General features: G+C 35.0%; 4 protein-coding genes across 5 annotated transcripts; 3 read left to right on the forward strand and 1 right to left on the reverse strand.

The window, feature by feature from the left end:
• The first annotated feature begins 534 nt into the window (after positions 1-534).
• LOC114537290 lies at positions 535-6581 on the forward strand. 2 transcript variants are annotated; one of them, XM_028558431.1, is made up of 16 exons: positions 535-1200; positions 1543-1645; positions 2109-2329; positions 2486-2535; positions 2703-2784; positions 3176-3349; positions 3438-3583; positions 3861-3972; positions 4086-4169; positions 4295-4475; positions 4634-4723; positions 4835-4906; positions 5181-5241; positions 5437-5505; positions 5663-5850; positions 6027-6581. In XM_028558431.1, exons 1-16 carry the CDS (start codon positions 742-744, stop codon positions 6560-6562), a joined length of 2628 nt encoding a protein of 875 aa, XP_028414232.1. In that variant the 5' UTR covers positions 535-741; the 3' UTR covers positions 6563-6581. The 2 variants fall into 2 exon arrangements, with proteins under 2 accessions (XP_028414232.1, XP_028414233.1); XM_028558432.1 differs by having other exon boundaries at positions 5437-5501; positions 6027-6119.
• Positions 6582-10943: 4362 nt separating this feature from the next.
• On the reverse strand, positions 10944-12392 carry LOC114537287. Its single transcript, XM_028558425.1, has 3 exons — positions 12301-12392; positions 12126-12185; positions 10944-11778 (listed from the first exon to the last, which is right to left on the reverse strand). The coding sequence occupies exon 3, from the start codon at positions 11651-11653 to the stop codon at positions 10994-10996; it is 660 nt and encodes a 219-aa protein (XP_028414226.1). The 5' UTR covers positions 11654-11778; positions 12126-12185; positions 12301-12392; the 3' UTR covers positions 10944-10993.
• A 1959-nt stretch (positions 12393-14351) lies between these two features.
• LOC114537271 lies at positions 14352-15186 on the forward strand. Its single transcript, XM_028558412.1, has one exon. It carries the CDS (start codon positions 14359-14361, stop codon positions 15184-15186), a length of 828 nt encoding a protein of 275 aa, XP_028414213.1. The 5' UTR covers positions 14352-14358.
• Positions 15187-18963: 3777 nt separating this feature from the next.
• Positions 18964-19940, forward strand: LOC114537272. Its single transcript, XM_028558413.1, has 3 exons — positions 18964-19216; positions 19371-19462; positions 19620-19940. Exons 1-3 carry the CDS (start codon positions 18979-18981, stop codon positions 19938-19940), a joined length of 651 nt encoding a protein of 216 aa, XP_028414214.1. The 5' UTR covers positions 18964-18978.
• The last annotated feature ends 2046 nt before the right edge of the window (positions 19941-21986 follow it).

Below are 21986 nucleotides of genomic sequence, written 5' to 3' on the forward strand. Positions count from 1 at the left end.
GAAGATATGTGATTCAAGTATTGACGAATTGAGTATTTTAGACGCATATTTATGATAATAAAACAGAGCATAACATTACGTGTGACAGTATAATTTAATATCATAACAATAGTATAAAATTACAAAAGGCCAACCGAACTAAATGTCCGCAATATGTTCCATTGACGCTGAAATTCCAACGTTTTTGATTGGATGAAATCTGGCGTGGGTGACGTTGTGATTTTGAATCTGTTAAATAAATTAAATTTCGTGTTTTTGACTTTTTGGTATCGAGTTGTTGCAGATTATTTTCCTGATATTGTCTATTTCAAATCAAACTCTGTGTGCGCATTTTGATAAACGTTTTAATTTAGTAATGGATAAGGGAGTGCAAGTTTCATGTAAATTTGGTAAAACGGCACAAAAAAATTGCACCTCGCAAACTATATCGTCCTATTTTGGCATGAAAGACGCTGTATCACAATGTGGTGGCGAAGATAGCAGTTATGGTCGAAGTGAGAAGACGACAAAATGGACGTACGATCACACCCGTGTCACATATTCTCAGCGGCTGTAACCCAAGATTTCTCAATTGAGAAGTGCAGGTCTAACCCAGGCCAAATGATCATCTAAATCATTCAATATAATATTAAGCGACCAATCAGAATACTTGATATAAAACAGTTTAATCTTTGATTTGGTTGTATTTTATTAGTATTCAAGAAAATTTCGCACTTCACTTCGGCGCAATTTTTTACAATTATGCGAAAGGCGTGCGTAAAAACTGTTGTGTTGGGAAGAAATGGAAAATCGTCAATAACTACACCGTTAACTGTTGATGTAGAAACAACAGCTTCAAATAAGCATTCGACAAGCCTCCACGCAGATTTGCATAGTGACGAATCGTGCGATTTGCAAATCGATCATAACGCTCAAACGCCTCATGAATTACCAGTCGTTGACGATTTAGAAAATGAAGAATCGGCCACACAAAGAAGAAATGTTAGTAATTATCTCAACTGGGAAAAAATTCGGCCTCAATTGCTGAAAGCAAAGTTCGAAGATGCGATTTTACCGAGTGGTGTCATGTGTGGTGTTTGCTCTCAAAATGAAGCCAATATTCGCTGTAAATATTGTGGTCCACGGCAGTTTTTTTGCGAGAACTGTGCTATTGAACAACACGAAAGTCGAAATAAGTTTCACGTGATGGATAAATGGATGGTATTGTCTATTATTAATGTTGATTAAAAAAACTTTAAAAATATGATAATATTTGCTAGCTTTTAAAAGCTCTCCTCCGTGGCTTAATTTCTATAAGGAGAAGCCAATTTAATGGCATAAACGTACGTCAAAGATGTCGTTTCATTCTATAATTTCTTATTCTATTTAATAACTATTTGCAACCTACATGTTATTTTCAAGATTTTAAAGATGTTGGTCTTTTGCAATACTGTAATATGCTATTTTCACACATTCAGTAAGACTTAAAAAGTTAAAATTCAAATGTGTTCAGGCAAATTAAACCTGCTTTAACCTACAAAACCTACATTCTTTATTTCTTAGGAAACTAAGTTCATCCCACTGTTTCCAGACAATTCTGTAATTGAGTGGGCCCACAATTGTGGGACACAAATTGTCAAGTTGTTTACACTTATTGATGCATTTGGTAAGGAATTTGTTCAGTATTCTTTGTTTGCATTAAAGCTACTAAATCTACAAGGTCAAACTTTCCAACAACTTAAGTATCAAGTTGCATAGGAATTAAAGCTTACCTAATTAAGCAGAGGTTTTATTTCTCCAAACTTTTAAACAGATTAGCCATCCATAAATACACAAACAAAAGCTGCATGCTAAAATTTCAACAAAAGTTAGACTATGATTAAGCTTTTATAACCAGAAACCCCATGCCATGATCATTAATTAACCCTCAGATATAATGCAGTTGCATGGATTAACTAAACAAGTGTGTAATTTCATTTTTTCTGCTGTTAGAACAATATTGTTTAACAACCTTGTCTATTGTATGTTGGAACAATAGATATTATTTGGACTGTGAGAATTAACTGCAATAATTTTAATTTAATTATTGATTGCTATTGAATATTGCTACTACTTTCTATGATTGTTAGGTAATCAACACTTGAAGCGAGTGGCTTTTTGCAGTTGTGAAAGCCATGCTGTGACACTACTCCGGTTGCATTTCTGGCCTGGCTCTCCAGAAAGGCCTACTATTGGCTTTCATTTTAGAATTATGGATTTAGCTGAAAAGTTGTTTCTACATAATCAGGTTCCTTTGAAGGATTTTTCTGAGATAATCATGGAATTACTTCCATCACTGCAATCTGTTCATGTAAGTATTCAAAACCCTAAAATATAATATACAGAATTACTTTTCAATCATTCAGTTGCATGTATTCCACCCTTATTTTTCTAATTAGTTTAGAGCCAAAATATCAATTTTGGAAGGAAAAAAATTTAGACTGAAAAACTATTTTCTACATTTCAGGTTAAATCCTTTTACCGCACTTTAAATTCTGGATCTTTTGAGGAATACAGGTATGTACACTTTATTAAGTCATGCCTATTGATATATACCCTCTCTTTTACTGGCACACCCCAGTTATATTATACTTTATATTATACATTTTGCAATTAGTATGATTAGTACAATTATTATAATAGTATAAAAGATATAGGTACCGGTATTTTTTTTTCTTTTCAAGATATTTTAAATACAAATTAAAATATCTGGATTCCTATATCCCAGGGCTATATAACGGTGTCATTTGTCCTATATGCCCAACGGTAAGAAATTATTTCTTTTGTTACAGTATTTATATTTTTTATTTATTTAATCAAGGTTTGCCATTATTTTGCCATGAAGGGCTTTACAACAGCTTATCTCCAAATATGTTATAGTAACTGTCATGCATGTAGTAGTTATAGGTTAAGAGAAGAAACTCTTAAAAATAGATGAGAACCAGCTTATCTCAACTTACATTAATTAGTTAAAAACACTGATATAATTTACTTGTAATTTACATTAATTAGTGTTTCATTTAGAGATTTAGATACCTAGGTTGCATTGCATGGGATACCAATAGTAATGCACTGTATATATGTTCACCCAGTGTGGTACTCTTTCATTTCATCAATGAATATATGTTTAAGGTCAATTCTATGTATATACCTATAGGAAAGTGGAACCTTAATTGAATGTGTTGATGCATGTTTTGGTCTGCCAAGAAGGAAAGGGAAAGGTGATATAAGCATTTCTTCACGCCACAAGACATTGTTGTTCAGCGATCAAGATGATGTTGATAACTTTGTTGATAATTATGAACACACAAAAGAGAAATCACAAACACAGGTAATTGTTTAAAAAGACGTTTGATTTGTTGCAAGCAATTTGTTAATGTGATTTGCAAAAAACTGTTTTAATATTATTTGTTTTTAAGGACTGTCACAGATTTCATGCTGGTGAAGTAATTTCAGCAATTAGAAGTAAAGGCAAAAATAAACTTTTTGATGAAAAAGGAGTGTTTGGCAGGGTTTGTCGGCATGACTTTCCAAAAAGCTTACTCAGCATCAAACATGGTGAAAGGTACATTCTTTTATCACTTACTATTTCACTGGTTAGCTATATTGTGAATACCCTGTTTTTATCATGCTAGACCAAATTCCATAAATAGTTTTAGAATTCTTATTAATCACATTTGATCACTATTTATATTCAGTTGTGTCAAGAATAGTAATTAGCATTAACATCTATAAGGTTTTTTTTACAGTAATCATCAACCACTTTCTATGTACCAACTATTTAAATGCACAAAAACATTTTGTGCGAATTCACCTTGTAAGTAAATTTCGCATCATTTTAGAATTTCCTATGCTGTATATGAGCTAGAAAAACTAAAGGCTGGCATTTCTGCAGAATCACTCAATTATGTTCTGATGTACGACATTGCCTGTGTTTTATCAAACCACCTGCAGGTTCTGTGTATAATTGCATTTTTTATTTTTATTTGGTATTTTCAAAAATCAGCATGATTCAAGAATTAATGATAATAATGTTCTAAATACAAGCATGCAATTTTTTTATGAAGGGCTCCGGCCAGCAGTCTTTGCTGTCGAATACAACTCTTGCAATACCAATATTTCATTGTTATGGGCATAAAGCCTCTTGCCAGGTAATTGTTTAAAAGAATTACATTTATGCGAAATGGACTGCATCTTTAGGACTTTAGAACAATTCCTTTAAGGCAGATTTCAAAGTTGTATGGCAACCGACCGTTCAAGTCCACATTCAATTTAGGTCAAATATAGTCCACGAAGAAAGGCGAATGTTGGTTTAACCGATGGAGAAGGCGTTGAGCGTTTTTGGTCATTTCTTAGACAGTTTTCCTCAATAACCAAAGAAATGTCTGTTGATAAAAGAAGTGATGTGCTAACTGACGCTACTATCCATTATGGTGAACATCTTGTTGCAAAATTTGGTAATATAATAGAAATTCAGTAAATCATTACCACTATTCGCTGTTCTTAGTGTGGATTCTCTAGGGTGCGGCCCAAGTTTATCTTTTTTTCATTACAGTCACACAACACAAAGAACCTCAAATTTTTTATTGCTAGTATGATCTTTTTTAAATTATAGGTCCTTCTCTAAAGTCGAAGCTCGTTAGGGCGCAGTCTTTGCTGATCACTGTTGACCAAGAATTGAGCAATTTAATCGCGAATTTGCCAGGTACGTTTTTCACAAGCGACTCGAATTCAAGTGCTTAAAATAATGACATTTTCTAGCAAACGCCTACCGGTACATATGACATGGTTACGTTCGTGTTTCTTATTATGATAGATGAGTGTAATGAGGCTAAAATTCGGAGCTGGATCAAGGAACAATTTGAAGAAATTGCACCAGTTATGGAAGGTAAATAGGTAAAACGTGCGGTGATATGCTGATGGATTTAACTAAGTGTACTTCCCACTTTTATAGTATACCTTTTTTAAATGGGATGTGTGGTTTTTTGTATATGAGTGAAAAGCGGACTAGTTTTCCTTTTGAAGCTCTGAAAAATTATTGCTAATAACCAGAATTCCGTTTCGATAGAGATACAAGCTGTTTGGGGAAATTGAGATCTGTGTTTTTTATACAAATATCAACAATAGCCTACTAAAATAAAGTCTAATATTTTATCGCCTAGACCTTGAATACCAGTGGGATGAATCTTATGTGGATTTACTTCTTTCAGCAAAAAAGTTGCGGTAACAAAATATTTTATGCAGAGAATAACAATTTCGGAATATGGCACTGCATATAACTTAGTTCACACTTATAAATGCTTATTCTGGTATGACTGCTTATTCCTATGGCATTGCTAGACATTTCACTTGTGACAGGATCTTCGCGGTGTGCAAATGTATTTTGTTCTTGATATTTGGATTTTGTACTTTTTTCAGAAACGAAATGAGTTTTTCAAGAGAGGAAGAGCCGGAAAGGATTCCCAACATTGAGAGAAGGATAAGTAGGTGGGACATGCGGCTATACAGTGATAATTAAACAGACTGCTGTCTGTTCAATTATTAGTTGTTATTACATCTGCTGTTGTTATTGCAGGTATTCGTATTGCAGCTGTACTCTTCCGTCTGGCTATTGTTATTAGTTGATTCCTAGTTGGTTTTTTAGGAATGAAAAAGCGTTATATTCCCTGGAGAAACGTCATGGTGTTCGAACAAGATGGAAGAAAAAAGAAAAAGCATATCAAAATGCGTATACAAGACTTATTGCCAAGAAACAGCAAAAGTTACTTCATACCCTTCATAGGATGGCGTCGGAGAGAATGTTTTTATTAGAACTTAAAGCAAAATATGCTGGTATAGAAATATTTCTTTTATGCTCTTTTACTTATCACACTACAAATAATGTATGTCCGAATACGCCTTTTCTTCCGTGAAGGTACTTTCTTCATTGGTGTTTATCTTTTACATGTATCTCCACTTGGATTTCCCTTGTTTTACTTAGTTGCCTCCGATTCTACTCCTTTTTTCAGATGGTCAAGCTATTGCAATAAAGCTTGGCAGTCAAATCGATCGCGTGGTCGCCAACATCACTCGGAACGTAAGCTTGATTAATGGGATGAATGAGAACGATGAGATTTCCTTTGATGATGTAAAGGATCCAAACGGGGAAGTATATCATGGTATTGTCGAACCCAATATTGAAACAGGAGTACCATCAAGAGTAAAAAATAGAGCGGTTGATCTTTTGTGTCTTAAAGATAGGTGTGAAGAGGAACAAAATATGGTGAAAAAAGAGATGTCTACATTTATTTCATTTCTCACCAAACAGATTGAAATAATTCAATCATTTATCGATCGTGAAGTTTCCAGCGACGACGAACTTGGTTTGCACTCCCTCGCCATTGAAAAGATGATGTTTTATCAGCGCCAAGTAAACGTAGTGAATGAGTTATGGTCCGGATTTAAAGTTTTACCTTTCACTACAGAGGACAGTGAGATGGTGGAGCCCATATCAGCCTTATATAAAGAAGATCTAGAATTTTATGATGATGTCGAATATATGTAAATACATACTATACTTGGAGGGTGAGCTTACTAAACATGTTGTGAAGATGTAACATTCTTATACAATGTGGGTAAAACTGACCCCTGTCTTTAGAATTAAAAAACGTAAATAAAGTCGTTATCAAATTTCATTTGGAGGGTGAGCTTACTAATGTTGTGAAGATGTAACATTCTTATACAATGTGGGTAAAACTGACCCCTGTCTTTAGAATTAAAAAACATAAATAAAGTCGGTGTCAAATTTCATTTGGAGGGTGAGCTTACTAAACATGTTGTGAAGATGTAACATTCTTATACAATGTGGGTAAAACTGACCCCTGTCTTTAGAATTAAAAAACATAAATAAAGTCGGTGTCAAATTTCATTTGGAGGGTGAGCTTACTAAACATGTTGTGAAGATGTAACATTCTTATACAATGTGGGTAAAACTGACCCCTATCTTAAAGTTAAAAAACGTAAATAAAGTCGGTATCAAATTTCATTTGGAGGGTGAGCTTACTAAACATGTTGTGAAGATGTAACATTCTTATACAATGTGGGTAAAACTGACCCCTATCTTAAAAGTTAAAAAACGTAAATAAAGTCGGTATCAAATTTCATTTGGAGGGTGAGCTTACTAAACATGTTGTGAAGATGTAACATTCTTATACAATGTGGGTAAAACTGACCCCTGTCTTAAAAGTTAAAAAACGTAAATAAAGTCGGTGTCAAATTTCATTTGGAGGGTGAGCTTACTAAACATCTTGTGAAGATGTAACATTCTTATACAATGTGGGTAAAACTGACCCCTGTCTTTAGAATTAAAAAACATAAATAAAGTCGGTGTCAAATTTCATTTGGAGGGTGAGCTTACTAAACATGTTGTGAAGATGTAACATTCTTATACAATGTGGGTAAAACGACCCCTATCTTAAAGTTAAAAAACGTAAATAAAGTCGGTATCAAATTTCATTTGGAGGGTGAGCTTACTAAAGATGTTGTGAAGATGTAACATTCTTATACAATGTGGGTAAAACTGACCCCTATCTTAAAAGTTAAAAAACGTAAATAAAGTCGGTATCAAATTTCATTTGGAGGGTGAGCTTACTAAACATGTTGTGAAGATGTAACATTCTTATACAATGTGGGTAAAACTGACCCCTGTCTTTAGAATTAAAAAACATAAATAAAGTCGGTGTCAAATTTCATTTGGAGGGTGAGCTTACTAAACATGTTGTGAAGATGTAACATTCTTATACAATGTGGGTAAAACGACCCCTATCTTAAAAGTTAAAAAACGTAAATAAAGTCGGTATCAAATTTCATTTGGAGGGTGAGCTTACTAAACATGTTGTGAAGATGTAACATTCTTATACAATGTGGGTAAAACTGACCCCTATCTTAAAAGTTAAAAAACGTAAATAAAGTCGGTATCAAATTTCATTTGGAGGGTGAGCTTACTAAACATCTTGTGAAGATGTAACATTCTTATACAATGTGGGTAAAACTGACCCCTGTCTTTAGAATTAAAAAACATAAATAAAGTCGGTGTCAAATTTCATTTGGAGGGTGAGCTTACTAAACATGTTGTGAAGATGTAACATTCTTATACAATGTGGGTAAACGACCCCTATCTTAAAAGTTAAAAAACGTAAATAAAGTCGGTATCAAATTTCATTTGGAGGGTGAGCTTACTAAAGATGTTGTGAAGATGTAACATTCTTATACAATGTGGGTAAAACTGACCCCTATCTTAAAAGTTAAAAAACGTAAATAAAGTCGGTATCAAATTTCATTTGGAGGGTGAGCTTACTAAACATGTTGTGAAGATGTAACATTCTTATACAATGTGGGTAAAACTGACCCCTGTCTTTAGAATTAAAAAACGTAAATAAAGTCGTTATCAAATTTCATTTGGAGGGTGAGCTTACTAGGGATGTTGTGAAGATGTAACATTCTTATACAATGTGGGTAAAACTGACCCCTGTCTTTAGAATTAAAAAACATAAATAAAGTCGGTGTCAAATTTCATTTGGAGGGTGAGCTTACTAAACATGTTGTGAAGATGTAACATTCTTATACAATGTGGGTAAAACTGACCCCTGTCTTAAAAGTTAAAAAACGTAAATAAAGTCGGTGTCAAATTTCATTTGAAGAATCGTAATTAAAATGTTACGAAGTGAAATTTAAGACAGTAATATGAAATATTTGGGAAATAAGAAACCTTTTTTTAAACCTGATATGCGCGTATAGTATTACTTTGCTCTTGTGTTGCGAAAACAAAGCCAAAAGGCAAAGATTCCCGAGGTGTATTTTCGTTATTTGTCATTTATAGCCATTCTATAGCCATTCTATAGTCATTTTTGGCCATTCTAGAGCGTCTGTTCTAGATCACTCAGTTATTCAGGGATAGTTTGTTATCAGTTCGAGACATTAATTTCAAGGTAAACGAGACTGTAATTTCTATAAGCATATAGTTCTACATTTTATATCAATATTCACACTCCGTATTACTTATTACGCGAATTTGTTTGTTTGTAGAGCCCTATGATGGGAAGAAATAAGTTCAGAAGAAATATGACATGTTTTCCCTCGAAGGTCAGATCAGATTTGCCAATGAGAATTGCAATTTTGGTATTCATATTGGTACAAATTTTCACGACGTGGTAGTTGCCATAGCTTGTTCCTTTTTTTTCTTTGCGCAAGAGTGACACATGCTGCAGCTATGACGCTATAACTTATATGGGGCGATTGCTATTTCATTATACAAACAAACAAAAATGGCTCGTTTCCCTAGAATTGCGCTACGAAATATAAAAATCGTGAATGAAATCTTTGAAGCACAGCATGATACTATAGTTAAAGATAACTACCTACTTAGTACAGTTGGTGATACATTGATGAAAGAAGGGGCGTGGAAGATGTATTGAGACTAGTGTATATCACAGTATATACAGGGCTAATTTTAACAAATTTTAACTTTAAATAGTAAAGGTCTTTGAATGAAGGCCCTTTCCTTCCTACCTACTGAAAGTATGAAATATTTCTACGCTCTTACCACTCTTGATATCTTCATATTTTTAACCTAAATAATTCCGAATAATTTTATAGAGAAAAGACGGTGTCTGTCGAATTTCAACCTGCCCCCAGTATGGAAATTACATGAAACGCTTGGATAATCATCTGTCAGTATTCCATAAGGGTACAACTAGGGCAATGAACGACAGCCTACCTCACCCGGGCGCTTACAAAAGTGCTTATTTGGAAAATCTTCGACAAGGAAAAACAAATTATGTCATTGCTAATCTTGGAAAAAGTAAAGACCTCAGTGACGGAAAAATTTCAGCCAGAAAATCAAGTGTTCCCAGCACATCAAGTGTCGCCAGCACATCAAGTTCCTCTACACATAAAAAATGTATTGTAAAAAGGCGTTTGTTTTCCAAACAAAGTACGTCTACAAAGCAAAAGTTTGTTAAAAGAGGCAATTTTGAATTAAAATTCAGAAGTAAAATTGCAACAGCATCTGAGGACCAAATGAATCAGAATTCTTCCGACCAATTGGTTTCGCTTGAATCATCGAATAATTTCATTGGGGAATGGTGTGCTCATACTCTAAGATTTTTGATCCACAATACTTACTCGTTCAAACTTGGATCTTTACTATCTTTTATAAGAGAAAATCAATCATTGGAAGACTATCACAAAACCAAACTATGCAAAGATGTGTTTGGCGAAGTGCCATTAGATTTTCTAAAGGCCCTAAATTACCACAGAAGGCCGTTAAACAGCTACTTTCAGCGATTAAGATGTCTTCCAAACATAAGTCAGAAGACTGTGGATCTATGCATGGCTTGTGAGACAACAGGTGGCAAATGTGTGTGTCCAGAACTAGACACAGCCTTTTTTATTTTCTGCAGAAAACCCTGTTTAAAGGAAAGGTTTGACTGCAAGAAATGCAGTAACTGGGCGATTCATACACACGTGTGCTTTGATTTTTTCTCATGCACCGTGTGTGACAAATATTACTCTAGCACAAAACCGAACTGTGGAAAATATTATGTTTAAATATATCGATATAAATTTGTAACCTGAAACCTTCCGATATTTAATTTTTGCATTTATATATATATATATATATTGCATTTAATAAATACTGCATTTTTATTCGGTATTTATCGTGATAAATGACTGAAGCACATGATATATATTGAGAAAATATTTAAACTGGAGTCTATGAAGTACATGAGTCTACGATGAACCAACCAGAGCCCGAGCTAGAAGCCTTATTGGGGGAGGGGAGTGCATGTGTATTCATATCATTCGTTTTATGCCAAACTGATCATGAATACTATACATGATTATATCTCCCCCCCCCAATTAAGCAATCTAGCAACGGCCCTGGTACCAATTGACTATAATAATTAACCCTGTTACCCTGATAAAAAATTTGACATCATTTCCATTCGCAAGTATTTTCATTACGTAGTTTACCTAAAACTCCTTCGATCGCAAATCTAAATTGTTTTGGTAACTTAAAATTTTCAGTAGCTGCTTCCTCTATTGAAAAATATAATGGTCCATGAGCAGAACGAATAAGGTTCTTACCCGTAATAATGTCACTATGCAAGAATGTGTATGTGTCATCATCTACAAGATCCAACCACTGACCCCGTATTTTGGCCGAGGATACACACTTGGCTATACGCAATGGCTTATCATTCGTACGAAACAGCCAAAATCTTTCTTCTGCAGTCGTGTGTACAGGTAAAACTATGTTTTCAACCTGTCTTGAATGTTGCATGTTATGTCCAACTGCTAACCATGCATCAGGTGAAAAATAACCTTCACACAAACCATATAAGTTTGCCTTCTCTTCATCACTTAAATGCAAATCAACCACCTCAATCTCCTCCTCCATAATTCGCTTCTCAGAATCGGCCAGCACCCTTTGCGCAGCATCTTCTCCAGCAATTTTTACTAGTAAAGGTTTCACAACATTTACAGTTCCTTGTAAATCACCATTGTTACCAGAAACTGCAGTCGGGTAAACATTCAATGGTTCGTTGAGAGTTGGATCTTCAATGATGAATTTTATTTTGTCTGCAGCCTCCATGATTTTCTTTAGTTGCAAGGAACCATAGTTATATGGTTTCTTAAAAGAAATATCTTCAGGGAGACCAACAACTCTGAATCCACATTTCGAGTACGGCACCCGGCAGCTCTTTCCAACCGCTTCACCTTAAATTTAGAAATAATTCTGATGTTGTAAACATTTACAATATACTTTTCGGTTATCCAGTCTAGCTCTTATGAATCATCTCATGAATCATTATAGTATATTGCTAATAATTGCGCAAACCACTGATCATCGGGTGAAGTATGTATTCATCAAAGTTTAGTTGTACTGTAATAGATTCTTCAGGGCTGGTTGTATAAGAAGATGGTTAACCTTTTAACCTACGATTTACCTACGCAACCTATACAACCAGCTGTGATTGTTAAGTTACAGTATTTGCAGCCCTTTAAAGTTTAAAAACACATTACCGGTAGCAGTTGTGAACAATTTTCTGACAAAAAAGACTTACTGTATTTCTTGTTAAAGAGATCTTGCACATCATTTCTGCGGTACTTCTTAACAGAACTACCTAAGGTCATGTCATTGGTACTTTAGTTATAAACATAGAATCCCATTGGAATTGCTCTAAAATTGTCACAAGTCTTAAATAAAATTATTTTACCAGTGACCTGTAGAGAACTTACCAAAATACTCACGAAATTTTATGCCAATATCGGGGTTGCAAGATAAAAAATGATTTCCTTCATTGGATCCCAGTTGGAAAACAGTGCCTTCATTGTTGATCATCAAAGATGAATAGTCTGGCAGCCCAAATCCTCCAGTATCCTGATCTATGGATAAACACACATCTAATGATCACATAATGATTGCCCTGTTTAATTTTTGTTCAACTTACAGTTTAACTATTGCACTGGCCAGTTTGGTAGTGTGGGGCTTTTTTGTCATTAATCATGCTATTTATCATACCATTATGATGTATATGTTTCTTTATCTATTTTGGCACTAAACTAAGGGAAATACTAACTAACTCTGTATGGTGCCTTAGAAAGCCAGGTGCTCTTTATTTCTTGTCCTAACCCTACATTAACCTGTGTTATTCTCATTTAGCCAGATCCACAGTAGCCAAGCTTACCTGTTACTAACATAGAAAATTCTAGAAACCAAGATAAATGATAGCAAAAGAATGGGATGGGAGACCTAGTGCTCAACTATTCTAATTTAACAATATTACAAGTGCCAAACCAAATAAAGGTTTCCGCTACCTCCTCGACTAGCTTTTTGCAGTGTCTTTCAATAAGCTTTCTCTTTTGCTCATCATCCAACACTTTTATATCAACTGAGCTAAGGGCTTTAGCAGTTTCACCATATTTCTTTTCATCCTCATTTGCAAATTCCACCTTTCTGCAGCTAGTTTATTCCTTTCAGTATTAGACAAGCCTTTACACTCATCTAAATTAACACAGATATAAAAACTATTTTAGATACACAAAAAACCACATCAACCAACATTTTGAAGAACTGTTTTTTCATCTCATCCAATAAGAGAAAACTCAATATGATGACTATACATTTTGCCTAATATTTAGTTCAATTGTTTTTTCATTTTAGAAATTTGAGCAGCATATTAGCTACTAATAACATTTAGACATTCAACCCTTGTTTTGTAATCTTTCCAACTCAATTACCATTTCAATGTATTGAATATAATTATGAAGACTTCCTCTCTATTGAAGCCTTATTATAGGGCAAGTGAACACACATGACAGGGCAAAAATTAGGTTTAGGAGATACCATACCAAGATATAATTGATTGTTAATGCCTGACCTAGCTCCATGCAATAAATATTGTTAATTTCAAAAATTAAATAAAGACAATATTCACTAACCAGACTTGAAAAACTCACTGCAAAATACATTGTAATGATGTGGTCCTTTTATGTGTTTGGCCCTCTTCAATGTAGATGTTTCATCAAAGGTTTGGCTGGTTGAAGGTTGTTTCCTTTTTTGGTTACCAATCCATTTCTAGGAATAAGCAATATACAGTGTAGTCACATATAAAATTGTAACCAATATATAATATATAGTATACAGTTATTAGAAGGAAGCACAACAACACAATTTGAAGTACAAGCATAAAATCTTATTTATAGTTATTAAGCAATTCAACAACAACTTTTTAAAATAAACACTGTTTATGCATGTACACTTTAATATATCTATTGAAAAAGACACTCTGGTTAATTCTTTAAGATGCACAGATAATCTGGGTTTACCTTAACTTGCGTTTTCGTCAGGCCCGTTTCTTGCGTAGCTTGATCGACTTTGCTGTCATATAAATGACCTGTTCCAACCATTCCATTACCATATAATCGCTCCAGAACGATTCTTTGAGCATCCGTAATACGATTTCTTTGACGTTTTGACGGTTCCATATTTTAAATGTCGAAATATATCAAAATAATACTAAAATTCTATCGAAGTGCAGTCGCGACGAGTGAACAAATTAGCATACACACAAATGCGCATAGAAAAGCACCGTTTATTGGATCAAACGTATTTGACCTTTGCCCTTTGCGCATAGCTGGCCATTGAATGATTTAGATGATCATTTGGCCTGGGTTAGACCTGCACTTCTCAATTGAGAAATCTTGGGTTACAGCCGCTGAGAATATGTGACACGGGTGCACGATCGGTTAAAGGACGAGGTGTTATTTGATAAAGAAAACGTTATACGTTGGTGCATGGACGAGGGATTGATTGCACATGAAAGAGTGTGTGGCCATTGCAACAATAGCATGAGACTAGTGAAATGCGCCGACAGATCTGACGGATACAAGTGGGAATGTCGAAAACAAGTTGCTGGTAAGAGACATAAGGTTGAATTATCAATCCGAAAAGGTAGTTGGTTTGAGAAGAGCAACATGACTTTGGAGGAAGTAATCAAGTTCACGTATTGGTGGTGTCGTGATGTAAATCAAGAGCAAATCCGTCACGAGTTAAACGTTGCGACAAATACAGCAGTCGACTGGGACAGTTTCTGCCGCGAGACATATGAAGTGACACTATTAGAGCGGGAGGAAAAGATTGGCGGGCCTGGTAAAATTGTGCAAATAGATGAAAGTAAGTTCGGAAAAAGAAAGTACCATAGGGGACACCATGTTGAGGGACAGTGGGTTTTTGGCGGAATTGAGGAGGACTCGCGACGTAGTTTTATGGCAGCAGTAGACAAACGAGATGAAGCAACGCTACTTCCGTTAATCGAAAGATATATAGAAAAGGGGACAATTATCGTTTCAGACTGCTGGAAAGCCTACGTAAATTTAGAGAAGCACGGCCATAAGCATCGACTAGTGAATCACTCAAAGGAATTTGTGAACAGTGAAGGGTTTCACACAAATAAAATCGAGGGGCACTGGCGGCAAGCCAAGTGTAAACTGCCATGTTTCGGTGTGAGAAAGATAGCGTTCTCCTCGCACTTGGCCGAATTTCTGTGGCGATATGAAAACAAGAGCGAAGATCTATTTTCAACGTTTCTTAATGATGTTAAAAAAATCTACGGACAATTGTAACACCACCACTACCTGGGATAATGTAATGTAGTCTGAATATTTAGGTAAATATTATAATATAGTGTTGTTTTTGTTAGCTTTCTTAAATGTCAATTTTTATAATAAATTAAAGTTTAATTACATGATGAATATAAAGCTACTTGTGATTTTTTTTATCTGTTTCGTTTATATTATAGTTAGTTATTTTTGCGGCTGTTTGATAATCTCGAATATAATCCGTTTACGAGACGTCGCGCGTGTAATTTACAGTCGGCGACTGCGTATCCGCGTAGCCACGTAAAATATGGCTACGCAGTGACAGAAGTCTAGTGGACGGGTATTGTGCAATCTAGCCGAATTGTCTTCCTGTTCAACGTTAAAATTATTAGCGCTTATATCGCCTGGGTCCTGGAAGGCATTGACGTCCTTGTTTACATTCTTGGCCACAATGTTGTGTTTGCGAATAAGATGATTTCTGAAGGACACAAAAACCTTGAATGTTTTCGCGCAACCCGCTATACCGCAAAGGACATGAAAATTCGGTTCATTTCGATGAATCCTTTTAATATGGTTCAATAATCTTTGCATGGATTCGGCAACAAATTCGAGACAAATACTGCAACGATAACAATCCATTTGACCTTATTTTACCATGGTTATCAAGCTAGTACACTGAAATGAGCCTATAGTGTCTATAGCTCAGTGGCTCTGAGTGAAGTGTCCCGGGTTCCGGGACCCCACGCGCTGCAAACACCGAAAGCACTATATATGGTAAAGGGTACCATATTTGGAATATTATTCGGTCAAAATCTGTCAAATTTTTGCGCGGTGAATTCAAAAATTCTTTCCCACTGTGGCATTGTCGGATGACAACACAAATTCTGGATCGTTTTCATACGCTTTAAATTCTTGATTCTCAAGTACGTGTAAAGTTTGCATTCTTACGAAGTGAAAAAGGAATATATTTGGTGATTAAACTGGTATGTTGAACACGAGTTTTAATATCGCAATTATAGAATAAATAATGCTCGAAGTATCAACAGTTAATAAATTGATTTGTCTTCTTTTTAGACCATGGATATATCTCTACTCGAGGCCTTAACGAAAGCGGGTGTTAATAAAGGTTCTATTTCTATACTGGAGGACGACGAGGTACCTTTTGTGCGCTATAGCTATATTTTTATTCATTTTGTTGAATACTATTAGAGTAGAATTTGTTTACGTGCCACGTGCCTTGAAACGCGCTTCAGCGCAAGTCGTTGTATTATTATCTCGTTTGGCAAACTTGTTGTAGTATATGTTTTAAACTACATAATTATCAGCCGGAATAATCTATAATTATTTACTTTTTGAAACAGTTTGACACGGCTGACATATTACGAAACACTTCGGAACAACTTCTGAAAGCCTGCGGAATAAAAGGCGGCCAAGTTGTTCGTATCAAAAATGCCTTGGAAACCCTATCTCAAAAAAATGATGCAGATAAAGACGCTGTGGTAATAAAGGTTTAACACTCTGCCTATATTAGCTTTGCCAGATTATTTTGCATATATAAACTTATAAGAGAGAGTTTCCAGTTAGATACTATAGTTAAATTGTTTTGTTTAACAAATCTATTTGCTTATCAAAAGTATTTAAATTAATATAGACTTTAACAAATGAACCCAAGACACCCGCAGTGTGTACACTCAACACCCCTATAGTGTCAACACCCAAGACACCTACATTGTCAACACCCAACACCCCTATAGTGTCAACACCCAAGACACCTACATTGTCAACACCCAAGACACCTACATTGTCAACACCCAAGACACCTGCATTGTCAACACCCAAGACACCTACACCCAGGATGCCTTCAATGGGACCTTATGCCTCTACACCTAAAGCACCACCACTGATCAGTATCGATGAAGAATTTGAAGAATTAAATTGCTTAGAATCATTGCCAAAAAAAACTAGTACCGGTACTGGTTGCACCTTGATTTCATCTGGCTTTGCAATTACAGAGACCCGAATTATCCACAAGCTTTGGGTAAAAGACTTCAAGCTTCCTGATACTGTAAGTTTCACTTTTTATGTTATCACATAAAATTCATGGTATATAATATACCATGGTTTTTTGCTGACCTGAGAAACAATAAAAGAAGCAGATGATGCAGAGTTGATTGTGAATCTATTGTAGTGGGAACCAATACATAAGCTAGTTTTTTCATATATAAAATTGAACTTGAATTCTCACCTTTGTTCAATTCTCTTTTTCTTGCAGTACTCTCCAAAGGTAAATGAGGCACTTAAAGCTGGAAAGTTATTTGGAAAGCTAAGAAGTGAGTTTACCAGAGACATTTGTAACTCAATGAAAATCCATATGCTATTCCCAACTCGAGAAGAAAAACAGCGTGTGGCATCAATGATCATCGAAAAATACCCATTTCTAGTTGACTCACTTGGAGCTGGAACTGTAAGTGGCACTATATTATATAGAGTCAAATACACATTGAAAAAAATTTGCAGTGAATATTCTCTAATGGATAAAATTTTCTAGTTCATAAGAAAGAGTATCTAATACCTAAACATCTCATTTTTTTGTTTCTGACCTCTATCCATAGGGCTCGTGGTTTATGGCCATATCCAATCGCTTTAAAAACATGCGAAGAAGCAACAAGGGAATTGTGCCAAAAACCTGTCATATATCAAGTGAAAAAAAGAAAGAAAATGAAAAGGCAGAACCAAAGAAGAAGAAGATGAAAACTGATGTACCTCCTATGGTAGATGGAGAGACCCCTGAAACCTGCGAGGAACACAAAAAAGTATTAGCTGTGGAAATGACAAAGAGTAAGAAGAACTTCAATCTCATAAAAGAATTGATGGAGTTGACATACCCATACCGCCGTCAGCAATTTTTACTGGAACCAAAGAAATTGGAAGATGTTCTTGTTGAATATCCTGCAATACAGCTTGTTTCTGAGGTAAGATCATGGTTTATGTATAGCTATGCCATGTCAAATTATTTAATGAGCAATACGGTACACATGGTTTATGTACTATTTTGTTAGCACATTTGCTATGATATATTGTTTGATAGTCATTGTATAGGCATTACATTAAATTCTTATATTAGACTGTTGGAAAATGATTTAATTTGAAATGTCATTGATTTTGCTTTATTGAAGGCAGACCTGTCAACATTTGTGTACAAGTACATAGATGTATCAATTGTTTGTGGTTTTTTATAAATAGTTTTCTGTAAATTGTTAAAGATGATGTAAAGTCCGTTCTGAGCATATATTCTGCGCATAACAATGTTTGTTTACGTTGGTTATATAATCTTTACATGACGTATGCGTCGTTATAATTTTATTATTTTCTTCTCGCTCGACGGGCTGTGATCTGTGATGAATATGCTTATTTTTTATTATATTTTGAAGAAAATATTGTTATATTTTGAAGAAAATATAAAGCGAAGCTTGTAAATAAACAGGCCGTTATTTAAAACGTTATATATTTGTAATTGTAGGACAAGCGAGAAGGTGGCGTCTGTAGCGACAACAAATAGACTCGCCATTTCGGGCCTTATTCAACAAATAAATGCTTGGAGCATTCCTTTCAGCATAATATTGCTTTTTTCTAGCAGCTTTATGATAAGATAAGTTATCGTCGTGACTCGAAATTCGAGCCTCTTCGCCTTGCGACATAAAATAAAATAATTTTGCTCCCGAACTGCCGTTTGTAATACAACGCGTTAATATCGCATATCATTAACATTCCAAAAGTTGCTCCCCCACTGATGGAATGTGTTGATGCGCGGAATATATGCGCAGAACGGACTTTACCTCATCTTTAAGTTTGTTTTCCAAAAATTTGTTACAGGCCAAGGCAGAGTTTGGTAGAATCCTATGTGACCCAAAAGCTCTTGTCAATATGGCTGACAACTACAGCAAAGCTGAAAGCAAAGTGTTGGGGTGGGCAGAGAGAATTGCAAGCAAGAGTATCAAGCAACTCGTTTCTGCGATGAAAGCTATGCTGTTGGAGGATCCAAACAGAAGAGAAGGTATATATATATATATATATATATATATATATATATATATATATATATATATATATATATCAAATTAATATTTGGTACCCAGTGCTAAGAATTTTTGTCGTATTTAGCAATGTAGCAATTGTAATATAGTCAACAATCATGTACTTTTTTTCAGATATTGAAAGCACTGTTGTAGCTTTAATTCTTCAGTCGCAATTAAAAGAAAAATCATGTGGTTCAAGAAATTTATTTTTCATGATTTGCAGTGTAAGTATATTAATTAAGGAACCTCAATACATACTGCATGATAACCTAAGCATTTCCTGGACAAAAAGAGGATCATTTATGACCTTAAATGGGCCTCTTTATGGAAGGCAAATCCACAATTGTTGAAATTAAACTTAAGTCAACGTTAATTTTTTAGGATGATGACTCTATCGATGAAGAAGTTGCTAAGACGACTTATCCAAGGGTTGTTGCATCTGGGGACCTGGGCAGTTTGAACCCAATATATATTGCAGTAGAGGGGCAAATCTACTTGGACCTTTCAGGAAAGAGAATCCCGGTATGCATGGTAGTGGCATTGGTGATGAACTCTTTTTATATTCTTGACATGGAATACACTCCAGAGGTCTCAAATGTTTATGCTTTCCTGGAAGCCACACTTATGGGCAAGCATGGTGATGCGAAAAAACGCATATCTGTTCAAAAATTTATTAAAGAGCTTGGACTCAACCTAGGTTAATGAACTCATTTGGGAGGGGGTGTATAAATATAGTGTTGTGTGTAATATATTTAGTTAAGTGAAATAAATTAAAGAATATCATTAACAATATTCCTGTTTGTTTGTTTGTACTATTTCTAGCATTTGAGTGCATGCAATCATTCTACATAAGAGGGCATTATAGACTAATATAACAAAGTTGGGTGTTTTTTCTAGATGGTAGTTTACTGCTAAAATAATGCTTGGTAACTAGTTAGAAGGTGCTAAATCAAATCTAAAAACAGGTGTTGTTTTAATGCTGCTGGTAGTGTTGAATTAACTCTGAAAAAGAGTGCTAATTAGGCTCTAGGTAGGTGCTGTTTTAGTATCAAATCTGGGGTTAAAATAACTCTAAAAGCAGTGCTAATTTAGCCCTAAGAAAGTGCTGTTTCAGCACCAAATCTATTGGTGTCAAATCAGCACCCAAAAATGGTGCTATATTCTACCTAATTTTTCAGCACCACTTTCTGGTGTCAAATTAACACCTCAAAATTAACAATGCAGCACTTTCCATCATGCATGGCAAAGGTCATGTTTGGTCATGTCAGGTACTGTAAAATGCCAGACAAATTCCGGAATAAATTAAGGTGATATTGCTATGTTCACCCATCACTGACATTGTGCTGATATTGCCGATTTTGACACCCGCGAGTGGTGTAAAGGGTAAAAGGTGCAGAGTACGATATGCTTTTAAAAGACGTCTAGTTATAATTTATGTTTTCCATGTTAATAGATGACATGAGGTGGACGTTGGCAGGAAGGAAGTGCTTATACTACTGGAGGAGAAGTTGAACAAATTAATGGGTACATTTCACGTCTGGGTTCAACTACTAAATACATGAACGCAGCAGGTACAGGCTCACATAAATGTAACTGCTAAAGCATGTTTAGTAATATTCATGATCGAACCGTTAGTACAACAGTCCTGTGGTATGAATGGTTCTTATTTCTAGCCCTCTCTTGGTTCTAAAAAGGGATCCCAGAAAGTGCTAAAACTAGGAAAAATTTGCATAAGCGCAATAGCATTCTATTTAACCAATTATGTTATTATAATGCAGACTGTTAGTATTTGCTCATGAATGCATAACATAATGATTAACAGGTCGTGAGGAAACACTAACGGAGCATTGTGCTGCATTGGAATAAACAAGAGGTGTTGAAGCTGGCAAGGAGTTTGTCCAAAAAAATTGTTAATGTAGGTCTAATGTAAATGCCATATTTTGTAGAAAACACGGTAAACACCGCGTTTATCTATTACACAAAGCTTTAAAATCTGTATGTATGTATACATCCTCATTAGTTTTCACAGATAAAAATCCGTACATACAGTAGAGGAGTCAGTTGCTTATGTATTTATGCACGTCTGTTTATTTCAAAATTTCACAGAACAAAACTCCTATCCATTCAGACCATTCTGCAGGAATATTTCCAAATTTATAAACAACCTGTTGGGAAGTTTGCTTTGAATTTTAGGTTAACCTAAGGTTAAGCTAATCAAGCTTTGAACAACTGGCCTCAGGTCAATAACATTTGAAAATAGGTAAACATAGTGTTTACCACAAAACAAAATATTGTGTGTACCCTTATATGTCTACAGTATTTAGTGTTGTCATTTCACTGCAATTACTATAATATGTAGTAAACCAGCTTTCTTACATTTTATAGGTTCAGAAATTGATTAACCTAAATGAACAGGAGTTGAAGAAGGAGATGGAGAAGAAATGAAGTGTGGGGATAAATTAGAAAGTGTGGTACTGGAAGAGTGGAGAAATGACATTGCTGCATGTGGAAGACGTATGTTTTATAATTATGAGATAATGTCCGTGTTTGATGAACTGCAGCGACGTTTTATTAAGTTGAAAATTGCGAAAGCATAGCGCTCAAAGAACGCACTTCACGTTTATATTGCTGTAATTCAAAACGCCTTATAGGTCCCTACCAGTGGAATTAGGTCTAATTGGGTAAAAACCCAAAATACTAAGAAGTATTTTATTACAGTACTTAATAACTGCTAGTGCTGGGATTTTT

The sequence above is a fragment of the Dendronephthya gigantea genome, unplaced genomic scaffold (genome assembly GCF_004324835.1).
Source record: "Dendronephthya gigantea isolate DGI-Jeju-01 unplaced genomic scaffold, DenGig_1.0 000155F, whole genome shotgun sequence".
Lineage (NCBI taxonomy): Eukaryota > Metazoa > Cnidaria > Anthozoa > Malacalcyonacea > Nephtheidae > Dendronephthya > Dendronephthya gigantea.